General features: G+C 37.6%; 1 protein-coding gene across 1 annotated transcript in view; it reads left to right on the forward strand.

Moving 5' to 3' along the window:
* The window catches only part of MEGF6 (multiple EGF like domains 6), a 2,184,612-nt gene that overhangs the window by 1,608,864 nt on the left and 557,118 nt on the right, over positions 1 to 18,630 (forward strand). Inside the window, exon 21 of the mRNA XM_044062967.1 lies at positions 17,473 to 17,601. Coding sequence (XP_043918902.1) covers positions 17,473 to 17,601 — 129 coding nt within the window. The remainder of the gene's footprint in view (positions 1 to 17,472; positions 17,602 to 18,630) is intronic.

An 18,630-nucleotide genomic window follows, 5' to 3' on the forward strand; every position in this document is an offset into this window, starting at 1 on the left:
TTGTGGGGTTCTTCCACCAGAATCTGGCCTCCTACTTTGGGGGTTCCTGACAGGTTAGGGCAAGAAAAACTGATGTAATGGCATCGGCTGCCATACTTTATACTACTGACGACCTGACATCAGTCCTCAAGCGACAGCAACCGATGCAGAAATACTAAGTCTCTGGTATTCGGGCCAGCCGAGGGCTACCCTGGCAGGGATAACCCAAATGTGATGACTGCAACAGTGAATATGCAACAGTGAATACACTCGAACATCTACATTTATGGTAAGTGTACACAGCTGTACTTTTTTCTGCTTTAAAAGTTGCTTCTGCATATTTATCAAGACCAAATGACATTCTTATATAATCTGAAAAAGTTTTGACAACTTACAGTTGTGCTTTCAGTTCCTCATCTGATGAGCTATGCAGTTTTATATTATCGACAAAGAGAAGATGAGAAGTCTTTGCACTTTGTTGTTTTCTAGGAGCCAAATTAGAGCCGTGATGTGCATCAAGCAAAATTTCCCTTAAGAGCACACAGGGCACTCACTCAACCCGGAGTTTGGATGTCTCTGTCTGTCTCCCTTCAGGTCCCCATTAAGGCTCCCCACTGGTACAGCTGCAGAATTAAGACCTCGGCCGAGTGCCGAAGCCAAGTCCTTCACCAATCTCTCTGTCAAACCAGTTGTTTGTGTCCCTTCTCCAAGTAGCTGATACACACACACACAATGCGAAATTTGGTTTACACACACACACACACACACACACACACACACACACACACACACACACACACACACACACACACACACACCTGGGAAAGGCTGCCACAGGTTTATGCACTGTGCCCCCTCCTGCCCAGACTCTAAGGTAGTTATCACTGCCACCAGGCACTACAATCCAGCTACCTAAGCCTCTTGCAAGGGTACACAGTCCACTGAGTGAAGTTAATACTGATATCAGTGGTAATGTTGAACAAGCAGCAAGGCTTCAGGAGTGTCCAGAGCTTTCACAAAACATATGTAAGTACTCTCACAGGTTAAAATATTTCTCTAAAAGAACCAGCCAAAATGAAAAGTTTAAATATATTTAATAATAAAAGAACATGAAATATCTGTTTACAGTAAAAAATATTAAAAATAACACAGCTGGAAAGATTTACACAGCTACAGAAAAAACAGTATTTAACTGTAAAGACAAAAAAAAAAAAACACCAGCAAGGTCGCAGCACGAGCAAATGGATCCAAGAAAATAAAACTAACAGGCCAATATTTTTTAATGATGTCCACTATTTTATTAACATTACTGGTATAATGGGCAGGTACTCTAAGCGTATCTCTCATCCTACCAGTCAGTTTGGAATGATTGCTTTGCCCCGTTGAAAAATATGGTTTGCCAATTCTAGCTCTCAAGCCTATAACTTCATCAAGGACAAGTTCAGTGTTGCTATCCATGTACCCTCTTTCTCTAAATCTATGCCTGAGATCTTCCACCTCATCAGTGAACACTTCCTTTTGTGCTATCAGTCTAGAGACTCATAGAGTCTGTCCTTTGACCACGTTTTTAAAAATATGTTTAGGGTTCATACTCTTTCTGTGTAGGAGTGTATTTCTGTGGCAACCTTTCCTATGAACTCTAGTGGATATTCCCCCTTCATTGGTCATATAGACCCTTCACATCTAGGTAATCTGTTATTGTAGTTGAGTATCTAAGATCAAATTTTAGAAAGTGTGTGCTGCTATCCATCTCCTTATGGAATTTCATCAGATCTTCTTCCTGACCTTGCCATAACATAAAGAGGTCATCCACAAAGCTCTTGTAAAACAAAATCTGGGACCATTTGTTATTTAAAATATGTTCTTTCTCCTAGGTGGCCATTATCAAATTCGCACAACTGCCGGCACTCAAAGTGCCCATGGCCACCCATCCCTTTATAAAAAAATTTCAAGGTCAAAAATCATAACATTGTTAACAAGGACTTGTTCCATAAGTAAGCATACTAACTCTATATGTGTGCCACTACATGTTCCATCTATTGTTAGATACCCTCTTAGCATTTCTAGACCCATCTCATTCGGAATGGAGGTGAAGAGTGAGTGTACATCTAATGTCACCATTAAAAAGATGCCCCATGAATCTGGCTGTCAGTCACATAATTAAATAGATCTATTAGGAATTGCTTGGTGTCTCAAAGAATATAAGTATTCTTATCCACTATTGGTCTTAGTGTTTTCTCCACATACACTGATATAGGTATGGTCGCCCAACCTCGTCCAAAAACTGTAGGCCTCAGAGATGGAGATATGGGGTCTTTGTGAATCTTTTGGAGCCCCTGTATAACAGGTAGAAGGGGATCAGACACTTGGAAATAGTTATATAGATCAACTGTAATCCAGTTATCAAGCAAACAATCATACAGAACATTATCCCATTTCATTAACATATTTTCAACTACTTTTCAATCTATAACCTTATAAGTGCTTACATTTGTTAGCATCTCTTTCATTTTATAATCATAGTATTGTTTGTCCATAACTACAACTGGGCCACCCTTAGCAGCTGCTTTTATTACTATAGAGTCATCCAGTTGTAAATGTTTAAGAGCTTGAAATTCATTTCTGGTTAAATTATTAAAACCACAATCATTTCCATTTTCCAGAGCATCAAAGATGTCTTTCTCACATAAACTTAACACTTCCACAACAGGATGGCTAGGAGGAATAAATGTACTTGGTTTTCTCAGTTCATTAACATATGTATTGCTGTTATTGTCAAACAATAATTTCAACTGCAAATTTCTACTGAACATTTTAAGATCTAAAATGCTTTCATTTACCGCCATTTTCTGTGCAGGGATGAACGATAACCCCTTGTTCAATAGGCTCACCTCATCCGGTGTCAAACTCTTAGAGGAGATATTCCATACCAAAGATTTATCACTGCACAAACACATACACAAATGCATGGATCTTGCCATATCCAATAAAACCAAGATGCTCTCCTCCAAAAAAAGGAAGCCAATCTGGTGGTCCCCTGCCATAAACAAACTCTACAACAGAAAGTGGAAACTGATGCAGAATAAGGTGAAGTCCCAAGACTGGAAAAACTCCTTTATCAACCTCAACAAAAAGTTGAGATCCCTCATCAAATCCTCTAAAGCTAGCTATGAAAACAGAATTGCAGCAGACACTAAGGACAACCACAAGGCCTTCTATAGTTATGTAAAGAATCTCCACGGCAATACCCAGATTTGCTCTGAGCTACTGCACAATGGTACCTCCTATACCGAGCCAACAGATATTGCCAGTATACTGGCCGACAAATTCAGTGCCAACTTTATCCCTGCCCCCAAAGGACCAATCATAATACCAGTAGATTGCCAGGCACCCAGTACTACTGCTGCACAGGTTAAAACAGCACTGTCCAAGGCCAGGAATACAGCTTCTATTGGACCTGACAATATCCCTGGCTGTGTTCTACATGAACTACAGAGTGGACTGGCACCTCACCTGTATCCCCTGTTCTATCACAGCCTCACCTTAGGCTTTGTCCCTACCAAATGGTGCACTGCTACAGTCATCCCTCTCCACAAAGGAGGAGCTACTACAGACCCTGGGAACTATCGCCCCATTAGTCTGATATGCAAAGCTATGGAACGCATCATCATGGACTTAACAAACAAGGATATAGGGAATCTCCAAATTCTGGATCCCACACAGTTTGGATTTATGAAGGGTAAATCATGCCTGCTCAACTTGGTTGACTTCTTTGAGTCAGTCAGCAGAGCTGTGGATGAATGCAAGGTCGTTCATACAGCCTACCTTGATCTGGCCAAGGCCTTTCATACCATTCACCACTCAGGAATCATAGAAAAACTCAATAAGCTAGGCATCAACCCCTATATCACTAGGTGGGTTGTAAACTGGCTCACAGATAGAATCCACAGTGTGAAAGTAGCTGACTCCAAGTCAGACTGCCGACTAGTCACGAGTGGAGTCTCACAGGGTTCAGTCTTGGGTCCTCTCTTATTTGGTATCTACTTCTCTGAAGTCCAGGCCAACACAAAGGAACTCTGGCTGACAAAGTTCGTAGATGATTGCAAGTTGGGAGCTATTATTAACTCCCCAAGTGATGTTGACATCCTACAGAATGGTCTCACTGAGACCAATGACTGATGTCAGAACCATGGCCTTAAGATCAATGCCAAAAATGTGCTGTTATCCCCTTTGGGAAAAACACAGTTCCCATGAATTACCACATTGATGGTAGTCCACTTAATACAGAAGGTGTTATAAGAGTTCTGGGAACACAGGTTGACAGCAACCTCTCTTTTGATCACCACATTGCCACTGTGGTCAGAAAGTCCTTCTATGTGGCACATCTCATTACTAAGGGTTTTGCATCCAAGAAGAAAGAGGTCATTGTCTCCCTCTACTCTTCCCTCATTAGGCCAGTCATCAAGTACAGTGCCCCATTTAGAATGTACCTCACTAGACACCTGCAACAACTGGAGAGGCCGCAAAAGTACCTCACAAAGAGAATCCTAGGCTTTAAACACTTGTCTTATATGGACAGACTCAAAAAACTCCAACTATTCTCTGTCTCATGTCGCCTACTTAGAGGCAATCTCTGCTTGACTCACAAAGCCATGTCTGACTCAGCTCTGTTATAAATGCTACATTTAAAGAAATCACAATCCCTGTGCACCACATGCTCCAAAGACCTCAACTTCATTACCACAATCAACAGAATGTACTGGAGGGATAGGTTCATAACCCAGTGACTTCCCATGCTATGGAATACACTTCCCATACATGTCAATCAGAGCATCTCGCTGACCCTCTTCAAGAGAAATCTTGATGAGTGGATAGGAAATAGAAAATTCACCCCGGGGGTAACTCCAGTGGCTCTACTCGACATACGCACTGGGAACTAAGGTCGGGTGGCACGATGCCAGTGTAATCCTATGGCTAGGCTTGTAAAGGCCCCAGGGCCATTAGCCTAGTACACACCTATGAACCTATGAACAAATGGTCCCAGATTTTGTTTTACAAGTGCTTTCTTGACGACCTCTTTCTGTTATGGTAAGGTGAGGAAGAAGATCTCATGCAATTCCATAAGGAGATGGATAGTAGCACACCCTTTCTAAAATTTGATCTTAGATACTCAACTACAATAATAGATTACCTAGATGTGAAGGTGTATAGGACCAATGAAGGGGGAATATCCACTAGAGTTCATAGGAAAGGTTGCCACAGAAATACACTCCTACACAGAAAGAGTATGCACTCTAAGCATATTTTTAAAAACGTGGTGAAAGGACAGACTCTGAGAATCTCTATACTGACAGTACAAGAGGAAGTGTTCACTGATGAGGTGGAAGATCTCAAGCAGAGATTTAGAGAAAGCGGGTACATGGATAGAAACACTGAACTTGTCCTTGGTGAAGCTATAGGCTTGAAAGCTACAATTGGCAAACCATATTTTTCAACGGGGTGAAGCAATCATTCTAACCTGACTGGTAGGATGAGAGATACGCTTAGAGTACCTACCCATTATACCAGTAATGTTAATAAAATAGTGGATATCTTTAAAAAATATTGGCCTGTACTCACACATGATAGCCAAATCAGAGAGATAGTTGGTGAAAAACCTAAATTCCTGTTTAAGAACAAAAAATCCATAAAGAAATTCCTCTGCTATCCAAGTACTATAGAGGGAGCCACTGTTGAAAACAAGGGCATGGAATTATGTAATAAATGTAACCAGCGCCAGTGGGTTGACACTAGTAATATGTTTATACACCCAAATACTGGGAGGGAGTTTAGCTTCAAAGTGACAGCTAACTGCAACACTAAGAGCATTGTATATTTGGCCGTGTGCAACTAATGTTGCAGTTTCTATGTGGGGAAGATGAACAGAGAATTTAGATTCAGAATAAGAGAACACATATTAAACATCAGAAATCAGGATATAACTAATGCTTTGGTGAAGCATGTCTCAGTTGAGGGACCCCAACATACGTTTAGATTTTTGGTCATGGAGAATGTGAGGGAGAATGAGAGGGGAGGTGACAAAACAAATAAGACAGAAACATCAGAAACAAGATGGATAATTAGATTGCAAGCAGACAGGGGTAGTGGCTTAAATGATAGGGTTCCTGTCAAGCCCATTCTCAAGAATAGGACACTATATAGGTAGTAGTAGAATTTGAATGTATTGCGATTTTTGTGACACTTTATACAATGTGTATTTATATTATATATTTCTAAAGAGTGAGGGAATTGCATTCAAATATATTGCAAACTTTTCTATGTGTATTTTTTATATATGCGTTTTTTTTATACATTTTTATATGTTTTTAAGATAGATGCATCTTAGTTTTTTATGGTTGTATGTTTTCAAAGGTGCTATATAGTTTTGTTAGGGTAAGGTGTGTTACTGACATTTTTGATTGCTGGTTGATCAACTCTTTACCTAATTTGTAATTAGATAAATGTTCTGATAGGTCAGTTTATGTTTGACTCTAAATATAAGAGCCCCTGTAATTGTTGGGTTTATTAAAGGTGTGAAGAAGTGGGAGTTTTACCCACGAAAGCACTTACCGAATAAAGAGCTTGTTACATTTTATCTTCAGTGACTTTTAGCTTTTTTGCCTGTTGGTTGAATCCTTGAATGCTGTTGTGTTCCATAGTATTTAACTGTTCTCACTATATTTTCCTCACTGATCTAGAGAATTACGGCTCCTACTTACCGAATAGAGCAAGGAAAGATGATGTGGGTGAGTGCTCCTTGTTGTCAGATCTACGACAGAATACAGAATATTGAGAGCAGTCTCCTACTAATATCTAGATATTATTTCTGGCTTACAGAATGAGATCACACACATCTGGTGGGTTTACTTTAGAATGACGAATGTTTGAAATATCGAGTGCTCACATGAGCGAATATTTCAAACCTCGATATTGCTATTTCTTTTTGGACTACAGTGTAGATCAGAATATTTGCCCTTTCCTCACTGTAGTGCGATCTCAAAGTTGGAATATATATTTAGTGGGGGGTGTAGGGGGCACAGCTCCCCACAATAGCAATTTTGAGTTTTGGAATATTCGCTCATATGAGCGTTCGCGACATTGATCTTTCGTTTTTCTGACATAGACCCCATCTGGTAATCTGACTCTGTTTCCTGCACTATCCCCCATCACTAGAAGCTGCCAGGATTTTAGCACCTAAAGGTCAATAATACACACACACACACACACACACACACACACACACACACATGAGCGTTGCTCAGATTTAGTTACAGGAGTTAATAAACCATACTTCTTACAGACATTAATGATATGCTGAATGCCACGACAATGTAACTCACAACAGGGTACTCTGGAAGATAGAAAGAACGCTGCTCGTACGAGTAGTAAAAGTTTATTCCACATATAACATAGGACAACACAAACTACTGGTTAAGCACTTTCAACTGAAGAAATCAGTCTTCATCAGAACAAAGTGTTGATGAATACACTGTGTATATATAGTAACTGTTACTTGTGAATTCAAAAAATTGCGCCAAAACTTTTAAAGAGACATTATTGAATTACAATATATTTGAATGAAAGTGCTAACTAATACATATAAACCGAAGCTATGTCCTTCCTTATAACATGAAAAACAATAGCAATAAAAATAAAATTGAAACATTAATTTAATCTGTTATGTTATTAGATCAGTGTGAAGCCAAATATTAATACCTTATAATGAATATACTAATGTAATAAAATAAAATAAAATAAAAATAAAAAACTAGCCTACCGGATGTTCTGGTATGTTATACAATGAATCAACTGATATTGTTGTGTATATGCTTAAGATGTTTAATAAAATTATAAAATATATGATGAATATATAATATAATAATGATGGAAATAAACTAGCAAAAACCCTAATATATACTTGCCCTAAACACATAATAGTCTTAAAAATATATATACATAAAATACATAAAACAGCTATTTGATGAATATAAAAAGCCATGAAATATAAATAATTATATGATGTATAAATATATAAATATATAAAAAATGTTACTGTAATGTTAAAATCTATATATAAATAATGTATAAATATATAAAAAGAATTATATTAAATATGTATATATATAAAGAATTATATCAAATATATAAAAATATAATATATAAAAGGAATAGTGTGACATGAAGAAAACCTCTTAACCTACTTCGAGGAAGGGTTTGATGCTAATATACTTGTTTAGGCCTGGATATCTAGTGGCATCTGTTCTTATTTGCCATATACTTTCCTTAAGTGCAAGTTGTGCTTTCCAGTTCCCTGTGTATATAGTTTCATTAACTTGATCTATAATACTAAATAAAAAAAACATGTTGCTCTCCTTTGTCTAAAATGTGTCTATATAGGGCATTATTTTTATCTTTCCTGCGTATTTTGTAAAGGTGTTCATAAATCCTCTTCTTTAGCATCTCTGGCTTCATTCAGAACAGTGAGATAACAGTCTTTATGGCCTACACCCAGTAGTCTTACTATTTTTGAAGTTAGGGGTTAATCTTTTCTTTTCCAATATCCTCTGCCAAAACATATACATTTAATTCAGTTACAGTATTGCATGTACATTTCTTTTCTTTCCAGCAGGACACACTGTTGACACATTTTTACACAAGCAACTTTACAAATACATTTTAAACACAAGCATCTGTACAAATCTGTTTGATAAACAAATGACATATAATTCTTTACAAAATTCCAGTTAGCTGTGCTGGCATATGTTACACATCCACTGCCCTACTTCTCCTGGCATGGCTAGCAGTACCTCCTATTGTCTCAGTTTCATTAGATGCAGGTCAACTGAGAGATTCAATTTGTCCCAGTCATCTCTCAAACTTTAAATCTGGATGCCTCAGATTTCACTTAGGGTGCATAGAGGGCACCCACCTGAATGTGCAGAGAAAAGTGCATCAGCAGATACATAGGGAAGCATGTAATTGTGAAAGAGGTGATGGCTTTCGTTTTTACATGATAAATATTTAAGATAATATGGCACCCAGGACACTCAAATTAGTGACAGGCGATGCCACTGTGATGCGGTTCATCAACAAAGAAGGAGGGACCCACTCCTACCCACTGTCAAGACTGGCTGTGATGGCATAGGATATGGCCTTAGAAGAGGATGTCCATATCCAGGTCACATGTACTCTGCAAGTTAGAACTCACCAGCAGACCAAATGAACAGGCTTTCTTCCAGCCTACACAAATGGTAACTAGACAATCAGGTCTTTCTAGTTGTAAAGTTGTTTCACAGTTGCAGAACATCAGGGAAAGACCTGTTAGCCTCTCTGAACAGTAACAGTTTAAGGAAATTATTTAATTACATAATTACACAATTGATGTGGAAGGAAAAATAAGTAGTTGGCATTTAAAGAGTGATATTGAAGCAGATGTTCATCTGATGAAGTCTCTTTGTATGGGACAAAAGCCTGATAAGTGTTGGGCATCTGAATTATTTTATTTTTTCGTAATAAATGTTTTAGCCTTAATCTCCGGGTGAGCAGAATCATTTATTATTAATGCCCTTTTGGTGTATTCTACACAGCATGCTTTTTGGTGTTATTGGTTATTTGTGGCATGGATTGGGCTCTGAAGGTGAATGGCTATAATGGTTTCTACAGTCCAATTCCCTATCATGGAATCATGGGTTAACAACTCTGGACAATTGTCAGAAGTTGCTCAACTAAAGGAGGATGTAGCCTTCTTAAAAGGAGATTTAACACGTTTGATCAAGCTTTTATCACATAATGAAGGGATAGATATTTTTAAGAAAGTGGGTGGTGCTGCATCTTCCCAATTGGTACAGGAAGTGAAGTTTGTACTCCCCCCCCCCCTCCACGGTCAACTATGGCTGTTAAACAGAACAACGGCAGCAGTGGAGGAAACAATGGAGCTGTTGGAGGCAGTGATAATGGAGCCGATAATTTTTCCAACAACAAAAGCAACAAGAACAATGAAAATGATTTCAATGGGGTGAGGAGGGTTAAAGAACAAGTTTACAAAGGAGCAAGTGATTGAACACCCATGGAATCAATAGGTACTGGCTTTAACGTTGTAAAATCTTATGCCGGAGCCATTGAGTTGTTAAACAAGAGTATGGAATGTAGCAGTAGCCACAGTAGTAGTAAACACAGCAGCACATTTTAAGCAGATTATGGACATGACATTTGATTTCCACCAAGTTCAAGGTGGTGTTTCTAAGACCAGCACATGTAAACATTTCAGTGATTATCTCACTTTAAAAGACTTGATCTACATGTTGGACAAAAATTATATAGATTGAAATGTTTGAAAATTCAAAATAGTTATTTAAGAGAATGTTAGATTAAAAATTTGTTCCTCAGGGGCTACGAATGTTTAAATTTCCTTTTGGGGTTGAATACAGTTCACAAGTGGTGGAGACATTTTACTTATTTGATCAATGTGGTTATGAATAAATGTAATAATGAGGTAATTAGCATGTTGGGGCCTAAGGTGGACAGGCTGAACTGAAATATTTTTACTGATTTGTTATTTTCTGAATATAAATTTTTTTTTTATGAAAAGGTATTAACAAGAATAGATAAGTGTCAAAATATTTTTATTAGAAAAGAAAGGAAGCTGGAAAGGGACACTAAACAATATACCCAGCTAAAAGTTTATCCTGTTCCTAATGGGTATGTGGATAAAAAAGGGAACAAGGTGGCATCTTTAGTAGGAAGATACCAGTCACCACCCCAGTCAAGATGTGGGTCTTTTAATGGCCACAAGGGGGGGGGGGTGAATGAATTAGATTCCTTTTCCTCCAAAGCCACAGGGTTTTCACCCATTATGTTGGTTGGAGAGACTGGCCAGCAAATCCAAACAGGTTATGGACTCAGAGCAACATCAGGACTACTCCATGGGGAAAGATAATTAGAAAAAAGGGGGACTGAGGAGGACTTGATAATTTTCAACAATGATGGTAGTGTAGGGTATTACAAGGATTTTAAGATTTACAGTTATACAGACAAACCTATTAAGGAACATCTTACATCATTTTTAAAGGGGTTCAAGTTTATTCCTACTGGAAAGGTGGATACAGCTGATTTTTTAATTGAATTGAAATTGTTCACAAGAAAGTCGAATTTGGAGATATTTTTTAAAGATCAGGTAGGAAACAACAATACGCTTTACAACCCCATAGGTCTCTAAAAAGACATGCCACTTTTAACCAACCATTGAATTCCATTATTAAGATTTTTGTGACGGCGGTTATGGAGGATACATATAAGTTTTCTCAGGACAAAAAGTTATTTTCAAATTTAACCAGGGAAGAAAGGGAAACTTTGAACACACGAAGAAGCAATAAAGATATAAAAGTTATGAAGCCAGACGGGGGGTTGGGGTGGTGTTTTACAATGTGGTGGATTATAATAATACTATGACTAATCTTTTGCACAGTAATGGGACCTACTCCCTCGTATCGAGAAATCAGATACATATTGCTTATCGGTGACTCGATTGTTATTTGGAAGGGTAGTTGTTGGTCAAAAGGATTGATATTGATGATTATCAGTTTTTGAGACAACTTAACCCCATTATCCCAAATATATCTGGAGTTCCTTAAATACATAAAAGTATTGAGTCCACCATTTAGACAGATTGTATCTGCTAAAGGTTCAAAGACTCAGTCCTTTAATAGGGTTAATTGGTTATTGGGTTAAGGAAGTGGTGTACAATATATCACACTTGATAATGGACTCGTGGGATTTTTGGGAAGATTGAAGCAATGTATATGGAAAACAGAATTTTTTTTCTGACTATTGATGTGATTGATCTTTTTTCTGTAATACCTAAAAAGGAGGGGTTAGATTATTTTCAAAATACTTTGCATCAAAATTATACTTTGTTGAATGAGTTTATTTCCTTGGTGGTTGAACTTATGGAACTGGTCCTTGAGAATAACTTTATACACTTTGAGGGGGAATATTATCAGCAGACTACCAGTGTAGCTATGAGCGCAGCTTGCGCCCTGGTATTTGCTAACTTGGTTATGGTTATGTGGGAAAATTAGTTCATATTTAAGAGCCCTTTTGCCAAGTATTTACATCTTTATGTAAGGTTTTTGTCCGACATATTTATATTGTGGGATGGTCCCAACAAAGGGATTGTAACATTTGTAGATTATTTGAATGAATGCACTAACTATTTTAAATTTATCATGAATTGGAATGGAGAATATATCAACTATTTGGACACTTAGATTTCTCATGCAGATGAGGGTTTTAAGTCTAGCCTGTATAGGAAAGAAAAATTCTGTAACAGTTATTTGCATTATTCTAGTAACCACCTACATCTTCAAAAGAGGAACCTGGTAAGAGAGCAGGCTATACATATTGCTGGAATGACATCTGAGTTTGGAAATTTGTGGAATGAACTGGTGAAATTGAAAGAAATGTTCCTTAATAGGGGTTATCCTGAAAAAAGGTAGTCAATATTATTAAGGAAATGCACCAAGGCTGGGGTGTTAAATTTAAACCCTTGTTAGGAACAAGTCTAGATAAATCAGGGAGAGTGAATAGAGATGTGAAATTTGAGAAAGCTGTAGTCCTTGAAAATAGCTAGTATTCTTATTACATTAAGGGGGTAGTTAGAAAGAATTGCAATATCTTCAGAATAAACAAGGAAATACAGGAACTGTTAGGGGAAGAGCCTGCATTTTTTATATCAAATGGGGAAAATTTTTAAACAATTATTTGAAGGTGGTATATGGAATAAAACGTCCACCAATAAGCATATGAAGGCCTGTGGTAGGTGTACGTAGTGCTCTTTTATAATAAAGGAAGGTAATTTAACCCTGGAAAATGGTTACAGAGTAGGATTATTTTTCAAAATGGAAATTGTGGCACTGGCAGATTGATTTAGTTGGCAAAATGTAAAGGTCGTCTGGCTTTCAATATATGGAAGATGGAAAGAGCCTTAAAAACTAGGCTATATGAACATGTTTATCATATTATTATGAAAAAAATGACCAGTGCCTTATACAAGCATTCCATAGTGTGCGACAATTTTACACGATTCATGTTTGGTATTTTAGAAAAGATAAAATTGAACACCAGGGGGTGGTGACTGGAAAAGACTACTATTGAAGAGAAAATTGATATGACAGCTTAGACTGAATGCAACATTACCCCCAGGATTAAATGAACAAGTGCCCCTGAAACCAATACTAAATTAAAAGGCTGCTATTTTACAAGAATATTTGAAACATTTTTTTTTAAAAAAGTTTTTTGCTTACTGTTGCTTTTTATGCATAACATTTATTTTTTTATATGAATGTTAATAGGAATGTACAGGTCTCATTCAAATATATTTAATGATGTACAATGATGGGAAAGGTTTGTGTAAAAGTGGTAGTATTTTTTAAGAGTAGGAATTTGTTAAAAAGTCACCTTGAATTGTTTAATTACATAATTACACGATTGATGGGGAAGGAAAAATAGGGACTTGGTATTTAAAGAGTGATATTGAAGCAGATATTTATCTGATGAAATCTCTTTGTATGGACAAAAGCACTTATGAGTGTTGAACGTGTGAATTTTTATTTTTTGGTAATAAAAGTTGTAGCCTTAATCTCCAGTTGAGCCAAATAGTTTGTTATTAATGTTCTTTTGGTGTATTTTACATAGCACAGGTTTTTGGTGTTTAAGGAAATTCTCCACGAAATACCCAAGTGGTGTAGCCTAAACAGTGAATTCTCTCTTTATCTCTTGAGGTGTGGACTTACTGCATGTATTCACATCCCTTCCTCTTCCCCAAAAAGTACCTCTTAAGACAAGATGACAAAAGACAAAACTTGTGCTAATAGTTCAATAGTGCTGCTTTGGCCTAAAGAGCTCTGGTTCTCTCAGTGTAAGTGAACAGAAATGAGTCATTATCTCTCTCCAACTTCTTCACACTGGTAAAACACTAAAGGTTGTCCTTAGTGCACTCAAACCTGAAAATCTTCAAGTTAGCTGAATGGAAGATCACTGCCTAGTTTTACAGCTATGAAATTTCTGTCTTGAAAGACCCTGTTCCTGGTTGCCATTACCGCTGCCTGGAGAATCTCTGTAGGACTTCAGTGCAAAAAAAAAAAAAACGTATTTTTTGTTCCACTAAGACAAGGTAATTGTTGGAACTAGCCCATACTTCATTTCTCAGGTAGCTTAAGAGCTAGTATTAAGTCAAACAATTTAGCTGCCAGTTTTATACACAAGGACTTGGAACAAAGAGGATTGAAAATTGCACTTGGTAGATGTGCACAAGAAATTAAGTTGGTACGCTGATAGGACCATAGAACTTAAGAAAGTTGATCTACTCTTCATATTCTTCATACCAGATATGCAAGGCAAACGTAGCTAAACACATCTCACTGAAATTTGTGTGTAACTGGATTGTCTTCTATTATGACCAGCATGACAAAACACTAAAAGGGCATGCATATAATGTAGCAGACCAGTAGTTTTCACAGCAGCTTTTTTGTTTTCACATAAATCTGTCAGTTAAGATGATTTATGAGGCAGCCATATGTACCAGACTCCATAGTTTTACTAAATATTAGCAAATGGATTTTCATTCCAGAAGTAGGGCAAGGTAAACCACTGCAATTCTGTAAATCATGTTGTATTTTCTTTCTGGAACTGGGGATCAGACTATAATAGGGTAGCCAACTACTTTAGTACTGTTACAAAGCATAGAGAATTCTACTACAGCAGTAATAGTTCCGTTATGTGAGTATACTTACAATGAAAGTAGGTTTGAATAGCAAGATTAATGCTGCATTGTACATGTGACAAAAGGAGATACTGTCATCACAGCTAGCTGGAATTTTGTAAATATTTACATGTCATTTGTGAATATCAACATGATTTATATAGAAGTGTGACAAAGGGAGAGAATGCCAGCACAGCTTGTCTGAAATTTTGTAAATGGTTGTGTCATTTGTGAAGCTCAATATGCTTCATGTCAGATACTGTCTTACATATGTATTAGAGCTGTATGTCATGTTTATATCAAACTAGGTTTGTACAGACGTGTGTTGAAAATATATTTTATAAAGTACTGAGCTTAAAGATGTATCAACAGAGTGCCCTGCTGGAAGAGAACAGAAATATACATGCACTATTCTAACTGTTTAAATGTATATGTTTTAATAGTGGAAACTGGAACACAGGAGGTTAACTTCGGTCCAGCAAGGCTTCAGAAAAATAACTGAAATTAAATTACTTTATGGCAGCTACAGGCACAACGTCTGGGCTGAGAAGCTTTCTGTATTATCTTGGAAGTGTTTTATTGTTTTATGCCTTCCATTCTCTGGAAAAGATCTGAGGTCTATGTAGTTTTTCAGGTAGATGATAAATGCTACCAGCTGCCATCAATGATTGTTTTGGGCCAGGGAACTATAAGTCAGATGACAAGAAATTATGCAATTCTGCAAGCTAGCCCAGCAGTAATATTTGAAATATTAATCTGAAAACTCTCTGAGAGAGACTGAGCATCCTGTAATCGATCTTGGACCTGACAACACCAAGATCCATTCAAAACACATTTGCCTTGCTCTGAGTAAGCCATTCTAGGGAACAGTATAATTCTCTTAGATACAGTTAGGAATATAGTAAAGCTTAATTTAAATGTTTTTTCTTTATTTATTTGAGACTGTCCTGCAATGTTGTTTTAAATATTTTCTGTGATTTTGAACTCTGATGTCACTGTAGATATATCTTTAGTATTCTCTTGTTCGTTTATTATTTATTATTAAATATATTTAAACATTTTGTTGGACTGATCTTTTTAGAGATATTTAAGTTTTGAGAGTACTTGCATATTTATTTGGTGACACTGTGGACCACTCCTAATAGCCTTGCTCTTTTTGAAACTACCATTTGTATTGATAGTAACATTATACAGTAAGATTGGACACCCTTTGTTAAGGGCCTTAAAGTAGCTGATAAGGACTGACTGGTGGCAGTGGAAACTACCTTATAGTCTGGGCAGAAGGGGACGTAGCTAGTAAACCTGTGCCAGCCTTTCCCAGGTGTGTGTATGTGTGAGTGTGTGTGTGTGTGTGTGTGTGTGTGTGTGTGTGTGTGTGTGTGTATGTGTGTGTGTGTGTGTGTGTGTGTGTGTGTGTGTGTGTGTGTGTGTGTGTGTGTGTGTGTGTAAATCAAACCCCAAAGAGTGTGTGTGTGTGTGTGTGTGTGTGTGTGTGTGTGTGTGTGTGTGTGTGTGTGTGTGTGTGTGTGTGTCAGCTACTTGGGCAGGGACACAAAGCACTGGTTGGATAGAGAAGGTGCTGCAGGTCTTGGCTTTGTCACTCAGCTGAGATCTCGACTCTATAGCTGTGCCAGTGGGGAGTCTTATTGGGGATCTGGAGAAAGACTGAGAAAGCAGCTCCGGACTGTGGTCTCTGTGTGCTCTTAAGGGAAATTGCACTTGATGCAAGAAGCTGCATCTGGAAATACTGTGTGTGTACTTGTCATCCTCCTAATGTACGTCCCTTGCTGGTGCCAGTGGTGAGGATTGAGTCTCCTTGGTTACCAGTCCTGTGGTGGGGCATCACAGTACACTTCTGCCTACTATCTTATCAATTTATTGTGGAGTATAAAGGTTGGGGAGGAAAATTAAGACAGATCAATGTTAGGTTCAGGCGTGAGATGAATTGTCAGCATGTGGCAAATCACATCTCATGGAAGGGAGAATAATGTCCTCACAGCAACCCCCATGTCCTCCCACTATACTTTTTCCTGATTTTTCCATTTTCCTGATGTGGCCTAACTGCATTCAGCTGCACATCTTACTCATGAACAAGGGCTGATAGTAATGGTGACAGTATCACCCTGTATAAATTTCACATGAAATTGCAAATATTAAAGTGAACATTTAATTTGAGGCAAGATGTGAATGAAGTTGTTTAAAAGAAACAGTAAGCCAGTGAATACAACTACAGAATAATTGAAAGTATGACATCAAAAACATTTATTTAGTGTAATACAGTTCACTACAAACAGGAACTGGGAAGCAACTTTGACTATTCATGCAGTATTTGATAAACAGTATTAGCAGCTTAGAATACTGATCACTGTGTCTGGTAGAACAATATTATGCCAAATGTGTGCAAATAAATCTTTAAGCATGTTCAGGTACTTTCCTTTCCACTTTTCCATCCGATAAGTCACCAGAATGCAGTCAGGGTCCAGTTCCAGTAGCTGCTCTGGCTGTTACACATGATTATCATAATACCATTTGAGATCATGTTTGCTTAATTCTAGATATTTGTAATTTCTTTTGATGGGAAGGGAGATTTCTTTTAAAAATCACACAGTTTTGTGTTACCTGCTTTTCAAGTAGCATAATAAGAATGTTGGCGTGTTTTATGTTAACAGACTAATAAATTGATTTTATTTATATAGCTTGCCCAGAAAACACCTATGGAGAAGCTTGCAGTCAGATGTGTAACTGCCGTAATGGTGCCACTTGTGACCATGTCAACGGACAATGCAATTGCCTCCCTGGATGGACTGGCAATATCTGCCAGGAAGGTACATTTTAATGTCTTCTTTCAGCAATAGTTTGGCATTTGAGTTTGCACTACAATAGCCACAAGTATTCCATGTTGTGCAAGATGTTGCCTGCTTTGCTCTGCATTGGTCTCATGCTTCCCAGCTCTTCTGTATCTGCTAGGTAATCCAGAATGTCACTGTGGAGGCAAGAATGAAGAGGATACAAGCTGATGAAATTCCTTGTTTTGTTTTTTTTTTTTTACTGTTATAGTGTGGAAACAACCTTATATCCCCAGTAAGGAAGTATGCCTGGGAAAAGGAGGAGTGTCCTTTTATTTTGTATTCTTTGACTGATCTCCGTATGCTAGGTGACATGAGGGTGGAAAGCAATATACTGTACCAAACCTGACACATCTTTTTCACCTTACAGTTTTGCTCCTACTTCCCTGTTTGCAGGCAATGTGAACTTTTCTAAAAGAGCAAGAGATACATATTTGCAAAACACAACAAACTTCATGTTCCATTTTCTGTAATCTGTTACTTCCCAAGTGGAGGACTGCATCATCTTTCCTCCAGTAAAACATATTAATTCACAGTGCTTATCTTTGTTTGATAACCTAAATTTGTGGTGTGTGGGCTTGGTGCACAAAAAAGGTAATTTGTGTAGCAAGTAACTACCCCTTAATGCCCACTGGTGCTGGTCAGACTGTATCATAACAAAAATCATATCTATTCGTTTCATTTTGGTAACCTGGTGAGTCATAGGTGAATACTAGGCTAACGGCCCTGAAGAGCCATTTTAAGCCTAGCAAATAACTTGAGGATAGAATCAAACCCTATACCTTGTGGCATTTGGGTGAAGACCTTAAAATCAGCTAGTTGGCATACCCTTTTTTGGACATGACCTGGGCCCGTTGGGCAGAAATTACAGTGCCGAGAATACAATGTAAGTATCAAATCAAGTTCTTACATAGAAGTGAGTATATTTGTTACAGTGATTATCACAGGAAGATTTGAAGAAAGGAAGTTATACTATATCATCAAAAAATTGAAACAATATTTACAATG

Source organism: Protopterus annectens, chromosome 2.part1 (genome assembly GCF_019279795.1).
Source record: "Protopterus annectens isolate FY-2018-M chromosome 2.part1, PAN1.0, whole genome shotgun sequence".
NCBI lineage: Eukaryota > Metazoa > Chordata > Ceratodontiformes > Protopteridae > Protopterus > Protopterus annectens.